Source organism: Anomaloglossus baeobatrachus, chromosome 4, assembly GCF_048569485.1.
Source record: "Anomaloglossus baeobatrachus isolate aAnoBae1 chromosome 4, aAnoBae1.hap1, whole genome shotgun sequence".
Classification (NCBI taxonomy): domain Eukaryota; kingdom Metazoa; phylum Chordata; class Amphibia; order Anura; family Aromobatidae; genus Anomaloglossus; species Anomaloglossus baeobatrachus.
This window is the reverse complement of record NC_134356.1, coordinates 15,532,052-15,552,504: the sequence shown is the minus strand read 5'-3', so window position 1 is coordinate 15,552,504 and position 20,453 is coordinate 15,532,052. Positions and strand designations below refer to the sequence as shown.

Here is a 20,453-nt window from a genome sequence, read left to right as displayed (position 1 = left end):
AGTGACAGTTAGATTTAGCAGTTAGTAGATCATTAGAGAATTTAGTAAGAGCAGTTTCAATAGAATGTAAGGATCGGAAACCGGATTGTAGAGGGTCGAGGAGAGAGTTATCTGACAGCGGATTAGACAGGAGTGGTCCAAGCGTTCAAGGAGTTTGGAGAGGAAGGGGAGATAGCAGCGCAGTTGTGGTCCAGGGATGTTTTTTTAAGTAATGGGTGTATGCTGGCAAAGACACCAGAGGAGAGAGATTGAATATTTTAGTTAGGTGAGTGTTGACAGCTGGGGTGCCAGATTAAGGGAGATATTAGGAAATAGGGTCATTGGTGCAGGTAGTAGGGCGAGAAGATGCGAGGAACCTAGTAACTTCTTCTGTGACTGGATCAAAGAGTGAAAGTGAGCTAAATGGAGTGTAGTAGGCCAAACAATGTGTGGTGTTATGAGGCTGTGACAAAATTTCCTGGCGTATATGGTCAATTTTTTCTTTAAAATAATTGGCCAGATCGTCTGCGCTGAGGTTGTTGGTTGGGGCTAGAACTCTTGGTCCGAGGAGGGAATGGAGAGTATCAAAAAGTCGTTTAGGATTGTTGGCTAGAGAGGTGATGAGGGTGTTAAAGTACGCTTATTTGGAGAGGCGAAGGGCAGCATTGTATGTTTTGTGCATAAACTTATAATGGATGAAATCCTTGGCTAGATTGGATTTTCTACACAGACGTTCAGCGCACCTGGAGCACCTCTGGAGAAAACGTGTTTGCAACATGTGCCAGGGCTGCTGCCATCTGTGCCGAGTTGCTCTGCATGTAGCAGGTGCAGCTTCATCCAGGGTGCTCTTCAGGGTTTCATTATAACGTCTTACAACAGAACCGGAACATGATCATGGCTGAGCATCAAAATTGTTCTAATGCACAGAGTGAAAGCATTAAACTGTGGTAGCATGGTAAGTTATGACCTAAAAGCCTGGTGTTGTGAGTGAATACTGGGCAGCTCATATTCACTAAGGGGGCTCCTCGCTTTTGCTGTCCTCCCTCTTCCATAAAAGAAGTCCACCTGCAGCAGTCTATAAAACTGTATCTTCAGTCTCTAGACCCTTAGGCGGGCTTTACACATTGCGACATCGCTAACGATATATCGTCAGGGTCACCTCGTTAGTGACGCACATCCGGCGCTGGTAGCGACATCCCAACGTGTAAATCCTAGGTGCGACGATGAACGAGCGCAGAAGCGTACAATATCGCTGATCTGTGTAACGTCGTTCATTTCCATAATGTCGGTTCGGCCGCAAGTTCGATGTTGTTTGTCGTTCCTGTAGCTCCACACATCGCTGTGTGTAAACCCGCAGGAGCGACAAACATCTCCTTACCAGCGGCCCGACGGCAATGCGGAAGGGAGAAGGTGGGCGGGATGTTATGTCCCGCCCATCTCCGCCCCTCCGCTTCTATTGGCCGGCCGATTAGTGACGTCGCTGTGACGCCGAACGCTCTCCCCCTTGAAGGAGGGATTGTTCGGTGGTCACAGCGACGTCCCCGACCAGGTATGTGCGTGTGAAGCTGCTGTAGCGATAATGTTCACTACGGCAGCAATCACTAGATATCGCATGTGCGACGGGGGCGGGTGCTATCGCGCTGGACATCGCTAGCAATTGCTACCGATGTCGCAACGTGTAAAGTACCCCTTAGAGAGTCTGTGCCCAGTGTTGCCCAGGAAGGAGAAGAAGAAGAGAAAGAGGTGCTCTGACATTTCGGTCACATTGTATTGACCATTTTTTCAGCAATTTGGAAAAATTGAAGCAAAAAGTTAATGTTTTCACCACTAACACAGTAAAACTGTTAGATCCTATTTTTAAGTATTTGGTTATTTGAGTATTACATAAACTTATTTTATAGCCCAAATTTATTTGGAAGGAATCAATTAAAATGCTGAACAGTGTGTGCGTGTGTGCGTGTGTGCGTGCGTGTGTGTGTGTGTGTGTGATGTAAAGGGCACATGGCCCGCACTCAGTCTATGTGGCAGTAAGACTTAGCTCCCAGGAAACAAAAATTGGAAAAACGACTTTAAAGCAGATGTTTGGAGAAAATAACCCTCCCGCACCACAACAATGTCACCTCAAGGCCCCATAAGTCCTAAGGCCATGTGCTTACATTCAGTATTTGGTGAGTTGTGTTTGTTTTTTTTTATTTTGACTTCAGTATTTGTGAAGCAAAAAAAGATCTCTCTAATAAAGTTCAGACTCTTGCAGCTCCCTCAGCCTCATGGTAAAGCCCAGCGCATCCTTAAGACTTGCATGACAATGGTTAAGCCTCAGCCCCTGTCATGGACCCGTTCCCAACACTAGTATCAACAGGCAAAGACCACTCTGATCGGGAGATGACAGAATCTCACAGCACCCTCCACCGCAGCTCCAGAGATACACAGCGGCGATGAGAAGATATACCTAGATGCCTGAGCCCACCACTTCAGACACACACAAACCCCATTGCCACGCTAGATAAACAAGACAAGGTTCTGATGTGGAGCTGGTCTAATCCTTTTCCCATCAGGTCAGAGACTCGGGCCATTCCCTCGTGGCAGCAGAATAGGCATAGACCTTCCCAGGGCTGTGGGGATTCCCATGAGCGATCACGTGCTGTCCCGGGAGAAGTGGGTACAATGTGTCAGAGGTCCACTCATAACGAGATCAAGCAGGCAGACATCAGTGTCTCTACAGAAAGCCCGAACATTTTACCCCTGATTACCCACAAGGTACTTACTCCTCTAATATAAGAAGCGAGATTAGCAAAAGCCAAACAAGAGGTACAAACCCCACAGAAACATTGTACAAAGCACTAAACTCAGATAAACATAATCTTACAGGGGCAGATGCAGCAGAGGAGGATTGTGAACAAGTTGAAGAATATTCGGAATATTCATCCACCTCCAACAGCTCAAATAAATTAAAACGCAGGAGAAATTTTGGTGACTCACCTAAAGTTAAATAATCAGCAATCTACTATACTTCAGATAAGGATCAAGGAGTACGGCTGAGTGGACCGGACTGTACAAGTCCGCATCCACATGGTTTCAATGTTTCCCTGGTGTCGGGCACGGGATTCCGGCTGTTTGATCTGGATCCGGCACTTGAAAAGTTAAATAGAAAAAAGAAAAAAAAATAAGAGTGAAACGAGCGCTTCATACTTACCGAGGCTCCATAACGGTTGTAAACTGCTCCCGTGCGGCTGTACGCTGCTCCTGCGGCCGCCGCTCATTATTGCTGGAATCGTCGTGGGACCTTGTGTGAATTACGTCGGATCTGCAGGGTGTATTGGGGATAATAAAGTGGTGAAAGAAAGTGTTTTTTGTATTTTATTCCAAATAAAATATTTTTTCGGTGTCTGTGTTTATTTACTGTCACTGATTAGTAACAGGGTGTCATAGACGCTGCCATTACAATACAGGATTTAGTGGCTACTGTGGGCTGCCATTAACTCTTAATTACCCCAATTGCCACTGCACCAGTGCAAGCGGGAAGAGCGAGATAAAGCTCCAGGATTGTCACATCTAATGGATGCGACACTTCTGGGCGGCAGGAGGCTGATATTTTTAGGCTGGACCTCCCCAGCCTGAGAATACAGCCCCAACTATCAGCTTTATCTTGGCTGGGTATCAAAATTGGGGGGACTGTGCAACCTTTTTTTTAAATTATTTACTTAAATTTAAAAAAAAACGTTGCATGTGGTTCCTCTTAGGCCGAAGTCACACTTGAGAGGGACTTGCATGAGTCTCAGCACGGCCGCACACACTCTCCTGACAGGAGCGTGGTCGGCTGCATGTAGTTCAATGCAGCTGCACGCTCGTGTTTGGATTGCGTCAGGCCATGCCGAGTGATGCGATGCGAGACTCGTGCAAGTGTGACTCCTGCCTTACAGTGCACTCACACGAACCGTATCACGCGCACTATTCTTGCATCGCATCAGGGCGTGCAGCTGCATAGAACTACATGCAGCCGACCCGCTCCTGTCAGGAGAGTGTGCGGCTGCCGGGTAATGCGATGCGAGACTCGCGCAAGTATGACTCCGGCCTTACGGTGCGCTTACATGAGCCATATGACTTGCACGACTATCGGATCGCATCCCCTGGAACGGCCGCACACTCTCCGGACACGAGCGTGCAGCTGCATAGAAATACATAAGGCTGACGTCCTCCTGTCAGGAAAGTGTGCTGCTGCCGGGTGATGCGATGCAAGACTCGTGCAAGTGTGTGACTATGACCTTATTCTGATACACAGCCATGATACAGCCCGCAGCTGGGTCTGCAGCCGTGCCCTTTATCTGGGCTGGTATCAAAATATTGAGATCCAGCACCAATTGTTTTATCAATTCATTTATTTTTTTATACCCCAATACTGACCCGCAGACACTTGCATTGCTTTCTCTGCCCACTGGCCATCCTGGCACCTGTGATTGGTTGCAGTCAGCTGACACACTGCCATTCAGGGTGGGGGCGTGTCTAACTGCAACCAATTACATGTGCCGATGTGCGAGGAAAGCATTGTATTCAATGAGGGTTAATTGCTGGCTTCGGATGGGAAATCGTGACCTGGAAGCACCTCTATCTCCTTCTAACAACAAATTTGATCTTCCGATTTTGATTCCCATAGACTTATATGGGTACCAGATTCCAGACCGCATCCGGGCTTTTTTTAAAAATTTAGCAGGGACCCACCAGTCCCGGTTATTTGCGAGTCCACCCAGCTCTATCAGGAAGATCATTGGGACAATATAAGAACAGCTGGAAGAAACGTCAACAGAAGAGAATATTATAGAAGTCTTTAAAGCGTTTGTCAAGTCAATTCAAATAAATATAGAGAAACAATGTAATATTATCCAGAGCTCAATACAAAATATTAACACAAAACTGGAAGTGTATAAACAACATGGAACAAGACGTAGAATCAACTTATAAAGACCAGAAAGAACTGAGAGAAAACAAAAAATCTAAAAGCAAAGATGGCAGATCTGGAAAATCGAAACAGAAGAAATAACTTAAATATGAGCGGTATTCCTGAGAACATCCCATAATCCAAGCTCCAATATTTCATCCAGGATTTAATAAAAATAACGATTCCAGACATTAAAGATATTGACACAAATATATATAGAATTCACACAATATACTCGCCCTATCCTGTCTGTGTCCGTAGAAGAGGCTGCACATAATTGTGTCTACATTTAGTGGCCGAAATGTGGAATGCGAAGACTTCCTTTTTATGTTACAAGAAAAAAGAAAAAGATTTTTATCCAGCTCACCTGCTCAGATGGAGACCACTGCTTTGGACCGTGCACGGAAAAGAGAAGGTCGGCAAAACCTTTGCATCGAGGGGTGAAAGAGAGGGTTTCCAGCAATCTGATCCAAAGCGGCTATTTTCTTAAAATTATAGAATCTTTATTTATAAAGGCATATTAAAAAGTCCATTCCAGGGTCGTAGGAGCCCACAAAGAGGACACGTTTCGAACAACGTGGTGTTCTTAGTCTGTCTCAGACATCGCCCCCATCCCAAATCTGCTAGAAGAAACCAGCACAATAATCTCTGCCAATTTATTCTAATCCCACTTTTTAATCCATCCTCCAGTCCAAAATGTGACACGGAGAAATTTACACCTTTTTTTACAGGCTCTATGGAGCGCACAGCTTCTGTGTAATCCGGAATTAGGGGCAGGCAAAAATAAAAAAAAAAAAAAAAACTCCTGTAATGTTTTATCTGATAATATAAGAAATTTATTCCAATAAATGACAATCGCTACAGAAATGAATATTTATTACCAGTCACCACTTTCATTATTATTTTCACCATTTCATAAACTTTTATTCCTTCTCCCAACAAATGTTACAGTTTGTGTCGGCGGACATATTGTAAAAAAGTATAACAAGATTTTTGCCGCCATTTTGGTTGTGACTTTTCTGGTAGATTTTCAGCAACTGATCAAGCAGCAACAAAGAGGAGGATCCTGCAGCCGCGGCAGCGATTGTCCTAATATCTCCAAGTATCAAATACAGAACGTACAATCTCTGTGCATGGATTTATCATCTGATCTCTAATATACAACCATGGAAATAACAATGATCAGGAAGAAAAAACAGATATAATACATTTCCCGTTACCTGTTGCCAGTTATAGGATTGTTCACATGAGATTTGCAGGAGAAACATACAGTGAAGGAAATATTTATTTGACCCCTTGCTGATTTTGTAAGTTTCCCACTGACAAAGACATGAACAGTTAGTAATTTTAAGTGCAGGTTAATTTTAACAGTGAGAGATATAATATCCAAAAATAAAATCCAGAAAATCACATTGTAAAAATTATATAAAATTATTTGCATTTTGTAGAGAGAAACAAGAATTTGATCCCCTACCATCCATTAAGAGTTCTGGCTCCTACAGACACTTATTGCTGAAAAAATGGTCAATGCAATGTGACCGAAATGTCAGAGCACCTCTTTCTCTTCTTCTTCTCCTCCCTGGGCAACACTGGGCACAGACTCTCTAGGGGGTACTTTACACGTTGCGACATCGTTAGCAATTTCTAGCGATGTCCAGCGCGATAGCACCCGCCCCCGTCGCACATGCAATATATGGTGATTGCTGCCGTAGCGAACAATAGCTCTACGGCAGTTTCACAAGCACATACCTGGTCGGCGACATCGCGGCGACCGCCGAACAATCCCTCCTTCAAGGGGGAGGTGCATTCGGCGTCACAGCGACGTCACTAAGCGGCCGGCCTATCGAAGCGGAGGGGCGGAGATGAGCGGGACATAACATCCTGCCCACCTTTCTTCCGCATAGCCAGTGGACGCAGGTAAGGAGATGTTTGTCGTTCCTGCGGCTTCAGCTGTGTGATGTTGCAGGAATGACAAACAACATCGTATCTGCAGCAGGAGCGACATTATGAAAATGAACGACGTGACACAGATCAGCGATTTTTGACTATTCCACGCTCGTTCATTGTCGCTCCTAGGATTTACACATTGCGATGTCGCTATCGGCGCCAGATGTGCGTCACAACAACCGTGACCCCGACGATATATCGGTAGCGATGTCGCAACGTGTAAAGCCCACCTTAGATGCTTCTAATCAACTCGTTACCTACATTAAAGACAGCTGTCTTACATTCACCTGTAGATTCCTATCCACAGACTCTAAGCTCTACAACATGGGCGACCAAAGAGCTTTCTAAGGATGTCAGGGACAAGATCCTAGACCTGCACAAGGCTGGAATGGGCTACAAAACCATGAGTAAGATGCTGGGTGAGAAGGAGAAACTGCTGGTTGAATAGTAAGAAAATGGAAGAAATACAAAATGAGTGTCGATCAACATCGATCTGGAGCTCCATTCAAAAATCTAATCTCATAGGGTCTCCAGGACCATGAGGAAGGTCAGAGATCAGCCTAAAACTACACGGGGGGAACTTGTTAATGATCTCAAGGCAGCTGGGAAAACTGTCACCAAGAAAACCATTGGTAACACATTATGACGTAATGGCTTAAAATCCTGAAGTACCCGCAAAGTCCCACTGCTCAGAAGGCCCATGTGCAGCCGGCCTTTCTGAAGAAGGCCCATGTGCAGCCGCCTGTCTAAAGAAGGTCAATGTGCAGCCGCCTGTCTGAAGAAGGCCCATGTGCAGCCGCCTGTCTGAAGAAGGTCCATGTGCGGCCGGCCCGTCTGAAGAGGGTCCATGTGCATCTGGCCTGGCTGAAGAAGGTCCATGTGCAGCCGGCCCGTCTGAAGAAGGCCTATGTGCAGCCGACCCATCTGAAGTTTGCAATTAACACCTGGATTGTACTGAGAGTGATTGGGAGAAGGTGCTGTGGTCAGATGAGACACAAATTGAGCTCTTTCACCTTAACTCGCCATGTTTTCAGGGAGTGAAATGCTGCCTATGACCCAAAGAACACCATACCCATTGTCAAGCATGGAGGTGGAAACATGTTTTAGGGGTGTTTCTATGCTGCTAAGGGCACAGGACTACTTCACAGCATGAATGGGACAATGGATGGAGTCATGTACCATAATATCCTGAGTGACAACCTCCATCCTCCCCCAGGACATTAAAAATGGGTCATGGCTGGGTCTTCCAGCACGAAAATTACCCAAAACATACAGCACATTAAGGTCATGGAGTGGCCTAGCCATTCTCCAGACCTTATTCCCATAGAAAACTTATGGAGGAGCTGAAGCTCTGAGTTGCGAAGTGACAGCCTCAAATCTTAATAATTTAGGGATGATCTTCAAAGAGAAGTGGAGCAAAATCCTCCTGACATCAAACCTCATCATCAACTACAAAAACGTCTGACTGTACTGCTGCCAACAAGGGTTTTGCCACAAAGTATTAAGTCTTGTTTACAAGAGGGATCAAATACTTATTACTCTCTGCAAAATGCAAATACATTTATAGAATTTACACAATGTGATTGTCTGGATATTATTTTGGATATTCTCTCACTGTTAAAATTAATCTACCCTTAAAATTATAGACTGTTCATGTCTTTGTCAGTGGGAAACTTATAAAATCATCAAGGGATCCAATACTTATTTCCTTCACTGTAGATAAGCAAGGGGGGAGATAACTACCGTAACTCCGTCCTCCTAATACATCAGTAGATACAGAAATGATGAGTACAGAGTATTAAAATTACTTCTAATATTCAGCGATTATATGAAACTACAATTCCTATAGCAATACTTATAATGAATACAGACTATTGTTAATATGAGTATTAAAATTCCTTTAACAGAAGTGACAAATACAAATTTGTAATATAATTACTGAGGGTTTGATGAAGATTTCTTTCTAATTTGGGGTAAAAATCCACAAAATAACTAGAATTAATCCACACGACCGGTCACGTTCCATGGGGAAGATCTGGGACTTTATTCTACATTGAGTTAATGACATTTCTTAACCCCTTCCTGCACCCAGACGTAACCATATGTCACAGTCAGGTTGCGCGTGTATGAAGCTACAGGACGAGCTTCAACGGAGACTGCAATTTATACTATATATTGCAATACTGTGGTTACCTGTCCCCTAGATGGAGTAAAAAATTGAATTAAAAAAAATGCTTAAAAAAATAAACTTTAAAATCCTCTCCATTCTTTTTTTTCAAGTTTTAAAATAAAAAAAATAAAAACAATAAAAATAAACAAAACTGGAATCACCGAGTCCACAAAAGTCTGGTCTAACAAACTAAAAATTATACTTTTTGAAAAAGTAAAATTTGAGATTTTTCAGTTTCCGCAGTTCCCAAAAATACAATAAAAAGTGATTAATCTGCTGCGCGGGCACTAAATTTGTATCAATAAAACTGTCGGCTTCACCAAGCAAAAAAACAGTCCTCACACAACTCTATAGAAAAATAAAAAAGGTATGGATCTCAAAAAACTGGTGCCACAAATAAAAAAATATTTATTTTTTTGAATTTGAGATTTTTTTTTTCTCTAGTAAAATATATCAATAAACGACCCGAGTTTTGGTATTGCCGCACTCATATTGCCCTGCAGAATCATGGTGATCAGTCATTGTCACTACATTATATTATATATAGCTCTATATAGAAAAATTGTCCTGTCCTGAATGGGTTAAAATCTCATCCTTCTTGCTTCTGTTGTAAAAAGCTGCAGATTTTCTGCACTCCATTCATGTATAGAAAACCCACAGTGTCCGACTAGTGTGGACGCTCCTTAAAGATTAATGAAGCTTCTTTTCAGGATCTGCACTGATCCCGGTGATGAGAGGTTTATGGTTGATATCGTATATAAGGCTCGGGCCATACAGGGACATTTCCTCTGGTGACAGCTTCAGGAAAATCATCTCTTTCCCTGTTTTACAAAAAAGTAGTGCAACTTTTAAAAGAATTTTTATATGGTCGGAAATTGTTCTGAGGAGCGATAGCAGAATAATCTGTTGTCTATCATTCTTTGTATTTGGGGGAAAAAAAAGAGAATAACGGTAAAATATGCGACAAAAATATTTCATATAAAAACACCCCTAGAATCATTCATGAGGCTCCTCCCACTGGCGGAATGTTTCACCAATCATGTATTCTGCTCCCTGTGATGTCACCAGTTACTGGGTAGATTTTTTTCCATGATGAAGGTTCCTCACAACTGCTCCTATCTTTAAAGAACCATTCCATACACACAGTGCAGCATGAAGGGGGTCGGTGAAGGCGGCAGTGAAGGTGTGTAAGTGTCTGATGGGGTCACACAACTCATAAAAGGACAGCTGCCCGGCCTCATAATCCAGACAGATCCTGACTCCATCACTGGAGATCTGGTGAGGTAACAGGATCACTTTACTGTTATGTGTCACTGAACACTGATTATTATACCCCTGCCCTTTTTGTAAACACCAGGACTTGTTATTATTTCCAATATGTGACTGACCTCCCCTCCTGTCTATACTGGGGTAACACATCCCCACCTTCCACCAACGTGATCTCCTGATCTCCACATCCCAGTAATGTCGTCTTGAGGTAAATCCCCTCCTGCTCATCACTTGAGGACATTGGAATCTCTTTGCTGTTTCTGGACGATTCTGTCTTATTCCTGTCCAGGTCGCAGTTTTCAGGTCATCTGATATAAGCAGATTATTAGCAGCCGTGTTTACATCCATTAGTATGTCTGCAGGACCGACCCCATAGATCCCTCCCTCCATTACCTTCTCCCGATCACCCTTAGTCCTTGCTATTACATCACTGCCCCCATATTTTATACCCGAAAAATGTAAATCTTGTGTGTAACTGGTCACAGATCGGGCAATGGAGGGTTGTGCTGTAATTTCTTTTGGTTTTGCAGGCGAGATGTTCTGTAGAATTGTCATTATATCACGGAAACCTGCATCTAACATCCCTGTAATTACATCCACATCTATATCATGTTTGTTATGTCCTCTTGTGTCCTCATCACCTCCATCCTCCTCAGGATCACACAAGTCACCGGTGTCTAGTTCCTGTAAGACGGTCAGTGGATCAGTCATGTTACACAGCTCCTCAATGTGCCTCATCTTCCTGGACAGCTCGTCCTTCTTTATTTCCAGCTTCTGGATCACATCAGACAGTGACAGTGACACCTGGTTTTTCTCTCTGGAGATCTCACTCAGGACCTTCTTCTCCAACTCATCCACCCGTCTCCTGATACCCATAAAAAGAGCAGTGACTTTCTCGGCTTCTCCAGACGCTTTTTCTTGAGCTTTTCTCCTGTTTTCCTCCAGACTCTGGACTCTGTCCTCAGTCTTCTTTCTCTTTGTGATCAGTTTTTGGAGAATGTTTCTCAGTTTCATCTTCTTCTTCTCAGAGGCCTCATCCAGCATCTCCACCCGATGTCCCCGATGTTCTCCGGCCAAACTGCAGGACACACAGATACAAGCAGCGTCCTCAGTGCAGTAATATTCCAGGATCTTCTTATGAACAGAACATTTCCGGTTCTCCAGAGAAGTGGTGGGATCAGTTAGGACGTGTTCTGGTCCTTTGCTGTGAACTCTCAGGTGATCATCACACAGAGAAGCCTCACACAGCAGACAGGATCTAACAGCAGGTACAGGAGAGTGAATGCAGTAAGTGCAGCGGATCCCGGTGATCTGCTCCTGATGTGGATGAGTAGACCGGAAACGTTCTGCTACGTTCCGCAGAGTTATGTTCCTCTTCAGTGTCGGTCGCTCCTGAAACTCTTCTCTACATTCAGGACAGGAATAAACTCCAGCCTCGTCCTGTGTATCCAGCACACGATCAATACATTCCCGGCAGAAGTTGTGTCCACATCTCAGGGTTACAGGATCTGTATACAGGGTCAGACAGATGGAGCAGAGCAGCTCTTCACTCAGAATAGCAGACGCCATGGCTTTGTGGCTTCGTTTTTCTCAGGAAAGGAAACTGAAAGTGTTTGTTATAGGGCGTATATCAGGAAATGTGACGTTGTACAACCTGCGGCCGAGAGTCTATTAACCCTTTTGCACCAGAGCCACTCTTCACCTTCCTGATCAGGTCAATATTTTTTTTTCAATTTAATTCTGACCACTGTCATTTTATGAGGCAGTACCTCTGGAGCTTGAACAAATCTTGGTTATTATAAAATTGTTTCTTTTGTGACATATTGTACTTCATGATACTGTTAAATTTAGGATGATATTTTTTGTGTTTATTTGTGAAAAAATCAGAAATTTGGCAACATTTTAGAAAATGACGCAATTATTGAACTTTTAATGTTTATGGAAGTCTCCGTTCTCTTGTACCGGCGCCTCCTCTATCATCCATCTTTGTTCTCCTTTCTTCTGAAGCCTGCGTGCATGACACGTCCTACTGTGCTGCCCCTCTATCAGCAGCCGAGCTGCTCGGATCCAGGTTCTCAGTGGCTCGAGGGTCTCCGGACCCCGGGGTCATGCGGCCACTCAAATGAAGGGGGTTATTTACAAGGGATTTTATAGAGTTTGTGACGCCACCTGTGGTATGTTGTAATTAGGAGTACCACCGCTGCAGTTGGGAGTACCCGGGGATGATGGAGTGGGGCAGCCAGGTGTTGTGACCCTCCACGGGTAGGGGGAATGCCCTGGGACTCGGTGTGGGGTATGCCTTGTGTTGCAAGTACGACCCTCAGTATGTGAAGGCTTATACTTAACATGAGTTCTTCTGGAATCCCAGGGAAATCTTACACAGGGCGACCATTATTCTCCTGTACAGTAAAGGGAGGGCCGGATCTTCAGGCAGTTATCACACAATTCAAAAGTGAAGGTAATGATTGGGATTTTATTCAACTTCTTTCCAATACATGAAATTACTTTTCTTCATATGATAACTCATCAACAACTCTATACAAAGCGTTTCTCCTCACAGACCCGTCCTCTTCACAGCGTGTCTAGAACTGTGCGGCCTGTACTCGCCTCATACAATGGAGGTGTGGTAGGAAGAAAATAGTCTGTGCTGTCCCTCTACTCCTCTCTTCAGATAACACAGAATCTTGTCTGTCCTGAGTCTCCTTATTTATATTGACTGTTTCTCAAGAAAATCACTGATCTAACCACTGGTCTGTTCCCTCAAAAAAATCTCTCTCACAGATGTTTTCCACCTGGTTGTCATGGACACCACTCTCTTTTTCCCAGCATTCCCTGGAGCTCCACAACTACTTCCTGTTTCCTTTTCACATTGTTAGTCCCGCTAGTTGGTAGCTGATTCTATATCACAGTACAGCTTCTATGGGTCACACTCTTCCCTCCTAATTTAATGTCGTCCCGATATTCGTATTCTTTCTCGATGGTCTAACCCATCCTAGGAGTTATTGTCCCTTATCTGTGTATATGGAAAAAGGTGCTAAAAATCATATAACATCGTATGTTCAATATTAACCACAATCTGATCCTAGCTAACTCTTGCTTGTAGATCTCCTGCAAAACATAAAACAACTTAACAATCAACATCTCTTCAGCTGGAGCTTTCCGTCCGTCTTCACCCCGCTAATGCTAACTAGTCTCACCTACGGTTATCATTCCTTGTGGTTACAAAGTCTTTTAATTTAAGTTCAGGCAAGGAGTCTATTCACTCAGGTCAAATCTCGGGTAAAGTACATCACTGAGATTCCACTCAGGTAAGCTTACCTTATCCATAGGCAGTGATACCTGTTTCAATTCAACAGTCCTTGGTGCTCTGCTCGGTTCACTTAGTGTATCATAGGTCAGCATCATTGATTTTCTAACTTCTCGAGTTGAAGTTCTCCTGCAAGGTTGTTCCGCTGATACCGATTCTTCCTCTGAATTCAATTCCAGCACTTCCTCCGATGCTCTTTGATCTATATCTGTAGATTCTGAATCTTCTGTCGGATCATCAATTTCTGTATGTTCCAATGATTTCTCTGATCCTAGATCCCTATCTATGTCTCCAGCAAGTTGTGTTTGATCATCACATTGGAAATTGACCTCCATTGAGTTTCTTTGTACAAATACTGGAGCTTACCGACTTAGTTTACTTTCAAGTACAAAAGTTTGATCTTCAACTGAACTTTCAAGGTCACTGTCCACCTCAGAATTTTCAATCTGTGGTATTTTCTCTGCTGTTTTTGATCGGCGATGATTCACTTCTGGAATGTCTTGTTGCGGTGGGAGGTAATCACAGGATAGTAGCAGGTTCCGATGCACTATTCTAGTTTTGTTGTCTCCCGTTTCCTGTCTGTTCTCATAAACTGGGCTGGTGTCTGACATCCTCTTGCTGATCACATATACCTTGTCTTCCTAGTACGAACAAAGCTTTCCTGGACCTCCTTTCTGACGTATGTTTCTGACTAGCACCCGACTTCCAGGTATCAATTCCGCTCCATGACATTTCCGATCATAGTATTCTTTGCTCTTGTTTTGCTCTTCTGTAACTATTTTCGATGCTATGATGTAAGCTTCTGCCATTCGTTCTTTCCATTTCTGAACATAATCAGGGTATGTCTTATAAGTCTCTGAAACTGGAGTATCGAACATTATATCAATGGGTAATCTTGGAGATCGACCAAACAACAGAAACAATGGTGAATAACCTGTTGCCTCACTCTTGGTACAATTGTAGGCATGAATCACTTTTGATACAGAATTCTTCCAATCTTTTTTCTGGTCAGCTGTAACATTCTCAACATTGACAATAATGTACGGTTGAAGCGTTCCACTTGCCCATTACCCTCAGGATGATAGGGTGCAGTGTGAGATCTCTGGATCCTACAGAATTTTCCTAACTTGGCAAAGAGCTGGTTCTCAAATTCTCTTGCTTGGTCATGATGTAGACTGGTTGGGAACCCAAACTTCAGAGCAAAGTCATTGAACATCTTCTCTGCCGCCGTCTTGCCAGACTTATTGGTGGTTGAATATGCTTGAGCAAATCGAGTAAAATGGTCCATCACTACTAAGATGTATTCATATCCACCTTTACACATCTCCAGCTGCAAAAAGTCAACTGAAACCAGCTCAAATGGGTAAGTCATTTGGATGTTGCCCATAGGTGCTCGAGTTGGTGTGTTAGGATGCTTATCTTTCAAACAACCACACTCTCTGGTCACAAACTTCTCGATATGTCTCTGCATGTACGGCCAGAAGAACTGTTTCCGAACCAAAATTGTAGTCCTTTCTACACCTAGATGTCCCATGTCTTCATGTAGTTCTTTGAAGACCAGTCGATGGTATCTTGCTGGTAGTACTACCGTGTTTCCCCGATAGTAAGACACCCCCGATAGTAAGACGCAGTGGGGGTTTTGGGGGGATCGGCTAATGTAAGACGTACCCCGAAAGTAAAGCCCACTTTACACGTTGCAATTAGTTGTACAATCGCATTTGCGATGTGACACGCCCAGGTTGCATACGGGATCTTATGAGATTGCACGTTGGTCGTTCATTTGCTGTCACACGAGCGTTAGTAGTCTATGTTAAATTGGTCAATTTTGTGTGCGATCCTTTAGATCATGTGTTCTGTGACGTATGCATTGGGCACCTTTTTTTTTTTTATTTATTGACTTGCCAAGCGTGTGTACTGTGTAGGGATGTGTTTTTACTATGTCATCTGCCGTTCAGCTCTGCTACATGGCCGCTAACAGCAGACACAGACAGCCATGTAGCAGAGCAGAATGGCAGATGACAGCAGACACAGACAGAGCCGCACTGTCTGAATGAACTCGGGTGAACTTCACCCGACTTCACGGTCATGCTGCGGCTCTGTCTGTGTCGCGCCCTGATTAGCGGTCACCAGTGAAGGACTCACCGGTGACCGCTAATCTCCTAAATTACTGAAGTTAGCAGCCCTCTCTCATACTCACCGATCCCCGATCCCCGGCGCTGCACGGCGTTCACACTGCTCCGGCGGCTTTTACTGTTTTGAAAAAGCCGGCCGCCCATTAAACAATTTCGTATTCCCTGCTTTCCCCGCCCACCGGCGCCTATGATTGGTTACAGTGAGACACGCCCCCACGCTGAGTGACAGGTGTCACACTGCACCCAATCACAGCAGCCGGTGGGCGGGTCTATACTGTGTAGTGAAATAAATAATTAAATAATTAAAAAAAACGGCATGCGGTTCCCCCCAATTTTAAAACCAGCCAGATAAAGCCATACGGCTGAAGGCTGGTATTCTCAGGATGGGGAGCTCCACGTTATGGGGAGCCCCCCAGCCTAACAATATCAGCCAACAGCCGCCCAGAATTGCCGCATACATTATATGCGACAGTTCTGGGACTGTACCCGGCTCTTCCCGATTTGCCCTGGTGCGTTGGCAAATCGGGGTAATAAGGAGTTATTGGCAGCCCATAGCTGCCAATAAGTCCTAGATTAATCATGTCAGGCGTCTATGAGACACCCTCCATGATTAATCTGTAAGTTACAGTAAATAAACACACACACCTGAAAAAATCCTTTATTAGAAATAAAAAACACAAACATATACCCTGGTTCACCACTTTAATCAGCCCCAAAAAGCCCTCCATGTCCGGCGTAATCCAGGATGCTCCAGCGTCGCTTCCAGCGCTGCTGCATGGAGGTGACCGGAGCTGCAGCAGACACCGCCGCTCCGGTCACCTCCACGCAGGTAATGAACACAGCCGAGCGATCAGCTGCTGTCACTGAGGTTACCCGCTGTCACTGGATCCAGCGGTGGATGCAGCGGTGGCCGCGGGTAACCTCAGTGACAGCTCAGCTGATCGCGCTACTCACCGCCGCTCCTCTCACCTCCACGCAGCAACTGAGGTGAGTAGCGCGATCAGCTGAGCTGTCACTGAGGTTACCCGCGGCCACCGCTGGATCCAGTGACAGCGGGTAACCTCAGTGACAGCAGCTGATCGCACGGCTGTCTTCATTACCTGCGTGGAGGTGACCGGAGCGGCGGTGTATTCTGCAGCTCCGGTCACCTCCATGCAGCAGCGCTGGAAGCGACGCTGGAGCATCCTGGATTACGCCGGACATGGAGGGCTTTTTGGGGCTGATTAAAGTGGTGAACCAGGGTATATGTTTGTGTTTTTTATTTCTAATAAAGAGTTTTTCGGGTGTGTGTGTTTATTTACTGTAATTTACAGATTAATCATGGAAGGTGTCTCATAGACGCCTGACATGATTAATCTAGGACTTATTGTCAGCTATGGGCTGCCAATAACTCCTTATTACCCCGATTTGCCAACGCACCAGGGTAAATCGGGAAGAGCCGGGTACAGTCCCAGAACTGTCGCATATAATGTATGCGGCAATTCTGGGCGGCTGTTGGCTGATATTGTTAGGCTGGGGGGCTCCCCATAACGTGGAGCTCCCCATCCTGAGAATACCAGCCTTCAGCCGTATGGCTTTATCTGGCTGGTATTAAAATTGGGGGGAACCGCACGCCGTTTTTTTTAATTATTTAATTATTTATTTCACTACACAGTATAGACACGCCCACCGGCTGCTGTGATTGGGTGCAGTGTGACACCTGTCACTCAGAGTGGGGGCGTGTCTCACTGTAACCAATCACAGGCGCCGGTGGGCGTGGAAAGCAGGGAATACGAGATTGTTTAATGGGCGGCCGGCTTTTTCAAAACAGTAAAAGCCGCCGGAGCAGTGTGAACGCCGTGCAGCGCCGGGGAACGGGGATCGGTGAGTATATGAGAGAGGGGGATAGACTGACATGGACAGAGAGTGAGGGACAGAGATAGTGACCGACTGACAAGATTAGTGAATGACAGACATTGTGAAGCGCTTCAGAACGCAGCTTTTCAGCTGCGCTCTGAAGCAGACCTTTTTTAAGCTGCGGTGCAGAGCGCACACCTGCGCACATAGCATCAGACACCAAAATCGTATGAGGGATGTCACACGTTACAATTCACTAGGTTCGTGCAACAAAACGCTCAATTCTAGAGAATGATACGATGTGTTTGCGATCAACGGTTTTGCGTTCAATCCTGATCGCAAGTAGATGTCACACGCAGATACCTCACAAACGATGCCGGATGTGCGTCACTTACAACTTGACCCCAACGACGGATTGTGAGATATATTGAAGCGTGTGTAGCGGGCTTTAGACGTAGTAAAAATTTATTTTTTTTTTTTCTTCTTTATAGTACAGTTACAGCGGCCGAGCGCTCAGCTGAGCGCCCTGACATGCCGGTGGCCGAGCGCTCAGCTGAGCGCCCTGACTAGCCGGAGGCAAAGCGCTCAGCTGAGCGCCCTAACATGCCGGCGGCCGAGCGCTCAGCTGAGCGCCCTGACATGCCGCCGGCATGTGATAGCTCTCAGCTGAACGCCCTGACTTGCCGGCGGCAAAGCGCTCAGCTGAGCGCCCTAACATGCCGGCGGCCGAGCGCTCAGCTGAGCGCCCTGACATGCCGGCGGCCTGGCGCTCAGCTGAGCGCCCTGACATGCCGGCGGCAGAGCGCTCAGCTGAGAGCTGACACATGCCGGCGGTCGGGCGCTCAGCTGAGCGCCCTGACATGCCGGCGGCTTAGCGCTCAGCTGAGAGCTGACACATGCCGGCGGTCGGGCGCTCAGCTGAGCGCCCTGACATGCCAGCGGCTTAGCGCTCAGCTGAGAGCTGATACATGCCGGCGGTCTGGCGCTCAGCTGAACGCCCTGACATGCCGGCGGCTGAGCGCTCAGCTGAGAGCTGACACATGCCAGCGGTCGGGCGCTCAGCTGAGCGCCCTGACATGCCGGCGGCTTAGCGCTCAGCTGAGAGCTGACACATGCCGGCGGTCGGGCGCTCAGCTGAGCGCCCTGACATGCCGGCGGCTTAGCGCTCAGCTGAGAGCTGACACATGCCGGCGGTCGGGCGCTCAGCTGAGCGCCCTGACATGCCTGCGGCTGAGCGCTCAGCTGAGAGCTGACACATGCCGGCGGTCGGGCGCTCAGCTGAACGCTCGGCTACCGAGAAATGTTGAAATGTTGCAGTAATGTTGTCCGTGGTCCATCAGGACCATGGACAACATACAAAATCACGCAGCCTCATTGCCCTCATGTGCAGCCGCTGGTGGTTAAGTTTCCTTAACTTGCGGTACACTTAGGGCGCAATTGCGGCAAGTCCCCATACGGTACATTGCATGGATACTTGCTGCGATTGCTGTGGGATTTTTTCAATATAAGACATACCCCGAAAGTAAGACATAGTGGCACTTTTGGGGGTAAAAAGAATGTAAGACACTGTCTTACTTTCGGGGAAACACGGTAGCTGTTGCTTCTGTCCTCTTTTTCTATACAGGATACCGTCTGTGCTGAGGTAGATCTTCGCCCGTTCTCTACATAACACAGCTACTGCTGGTGACTCTGTATCTCTCTCTCTCTTCCTAGGAAACCGGTTTTGTTCCACATAAGGTAGAATTCTGCTAATTATCTGATCTTCCCATTGAGCTTTCCAGATTGTTTCTTTTGATAACTGTTGGATGTATGTGACGCCCTGGGCAAGCCAGGGGTCACAGGTAATGACATCACCACACCCTACACCCCGGTTAGGTACACCTAAGCTAGACCAGAAATCCTTGTTGCCTTCCTCCAGGGGCTGACGTCCACACCAGGGGGTGGGCCAGGCGGTTGGCTCCACCCACCGAGGAGTTCACAGTCCTGGAGGAGGGAAAACACAGGCACATAGAGTTTGGAGGAGGAAGTGGAAGGAGGAAAGGAGTGGAGAGGAGAAAAGTGACAGAAGTAGAGCCTGAAGTTGGTCCGGGTGTGTGCCCCGGACAGAGACAGCAAGGTTAGCAGACGGCGGTGACCGCAGTGGAGGCTGATCGAAGGTTGCCGAAAGGACCGTGGACGGGCAGTGGCCCGGCGGTACAGGACCGGTATACAAGGAGAAGCCAGCACCATTGGCAGGGGCCTTTCGGATCCCGGCAAGGCTAGGAGTCGCCGTGAATTTGCCAAATCCGTCAGTGAAGGGGACCTCCGGGTCTCCAAACAACTAAGTCCCGATTGAAGGCAACCGTCCAACCGTATGAGAGAGACACCGCCACTGCCAAGGTACCAGTTTCTAAGGGCCAGCGCCTGCGGGCAAAGAGGGGCTCCTCCGGCCCATATCCAAGTCGGGGAGCGGGTAACCGGTGGGAATCCATCGCTACCAACATTTCACAAGGTTCAGGGAAAGAGACAGTCACCGTTAACTACCGGGGAAAAGCAACAGCAGCCGTCCGTGGGAACCATCTTTCCAGCCGTGTGTTTTACCGAGAACTGTGTCAACGTCTCAGTCTGAGTGAGTACCACCGTGCCGTACGGCACAGCGCTTCCTCCGCGACCCTGCACCTCACCAGGCCCCACACCCGGCCTGCCATCCACCCCTACCACATCACCGATCCCCGGGACAACCAACCCCCTACCCACGGAGGGGAGAAATAACAACAAAGCTGCTCCCTGTCACCACTCCCGGGATCCCCATACAGAGCAGCGGTGGTGTCCACACAATCACCACAACCGTGGGTGGCGTCACGGACAATACATCCCCAAAACCAAACCCCTTTTCACTCA

At 46.4% G+C, this 20,453-nt stretch overlaps 1 protein-coding gene across 1 annotated transcript; it reads right to left on the bottom strand.

Annotated features, from left to right (window-relative positions):
- Positions 1-8,520: 8,520 nt before the first annotated feature.
- On the bottom strand, positions 8,521-11,868 carry LOC142300982 (E3 ubiquitin/ISG15 ligase TRIM25-like). The gene has a single exon (XM_075342002.1). The coding sequence runs from the start codon at positions 11,865-11,867 to the stop codon at positions 10,098-10,100; it is 1,770 nt and encodes a 589-aa protein (XP_075198117.1). The 5' UTR covers position 11,868; the 3' UTR covers positions 8,521-10,097.
- Between the last annotated feature and the right edge of the window lie 8,585 nt (positions 11,869-20,453).

Excerpts from the sequence above, each read along its gene's own strand:
- LOC142300982 (XM_075342002.1), bottom strand. The coding sequence starts at position 11,867 with ATGGCGTCTGCTATTCTGAGTGAAGAGCTGCTCTGCTCCATCTGTCTG.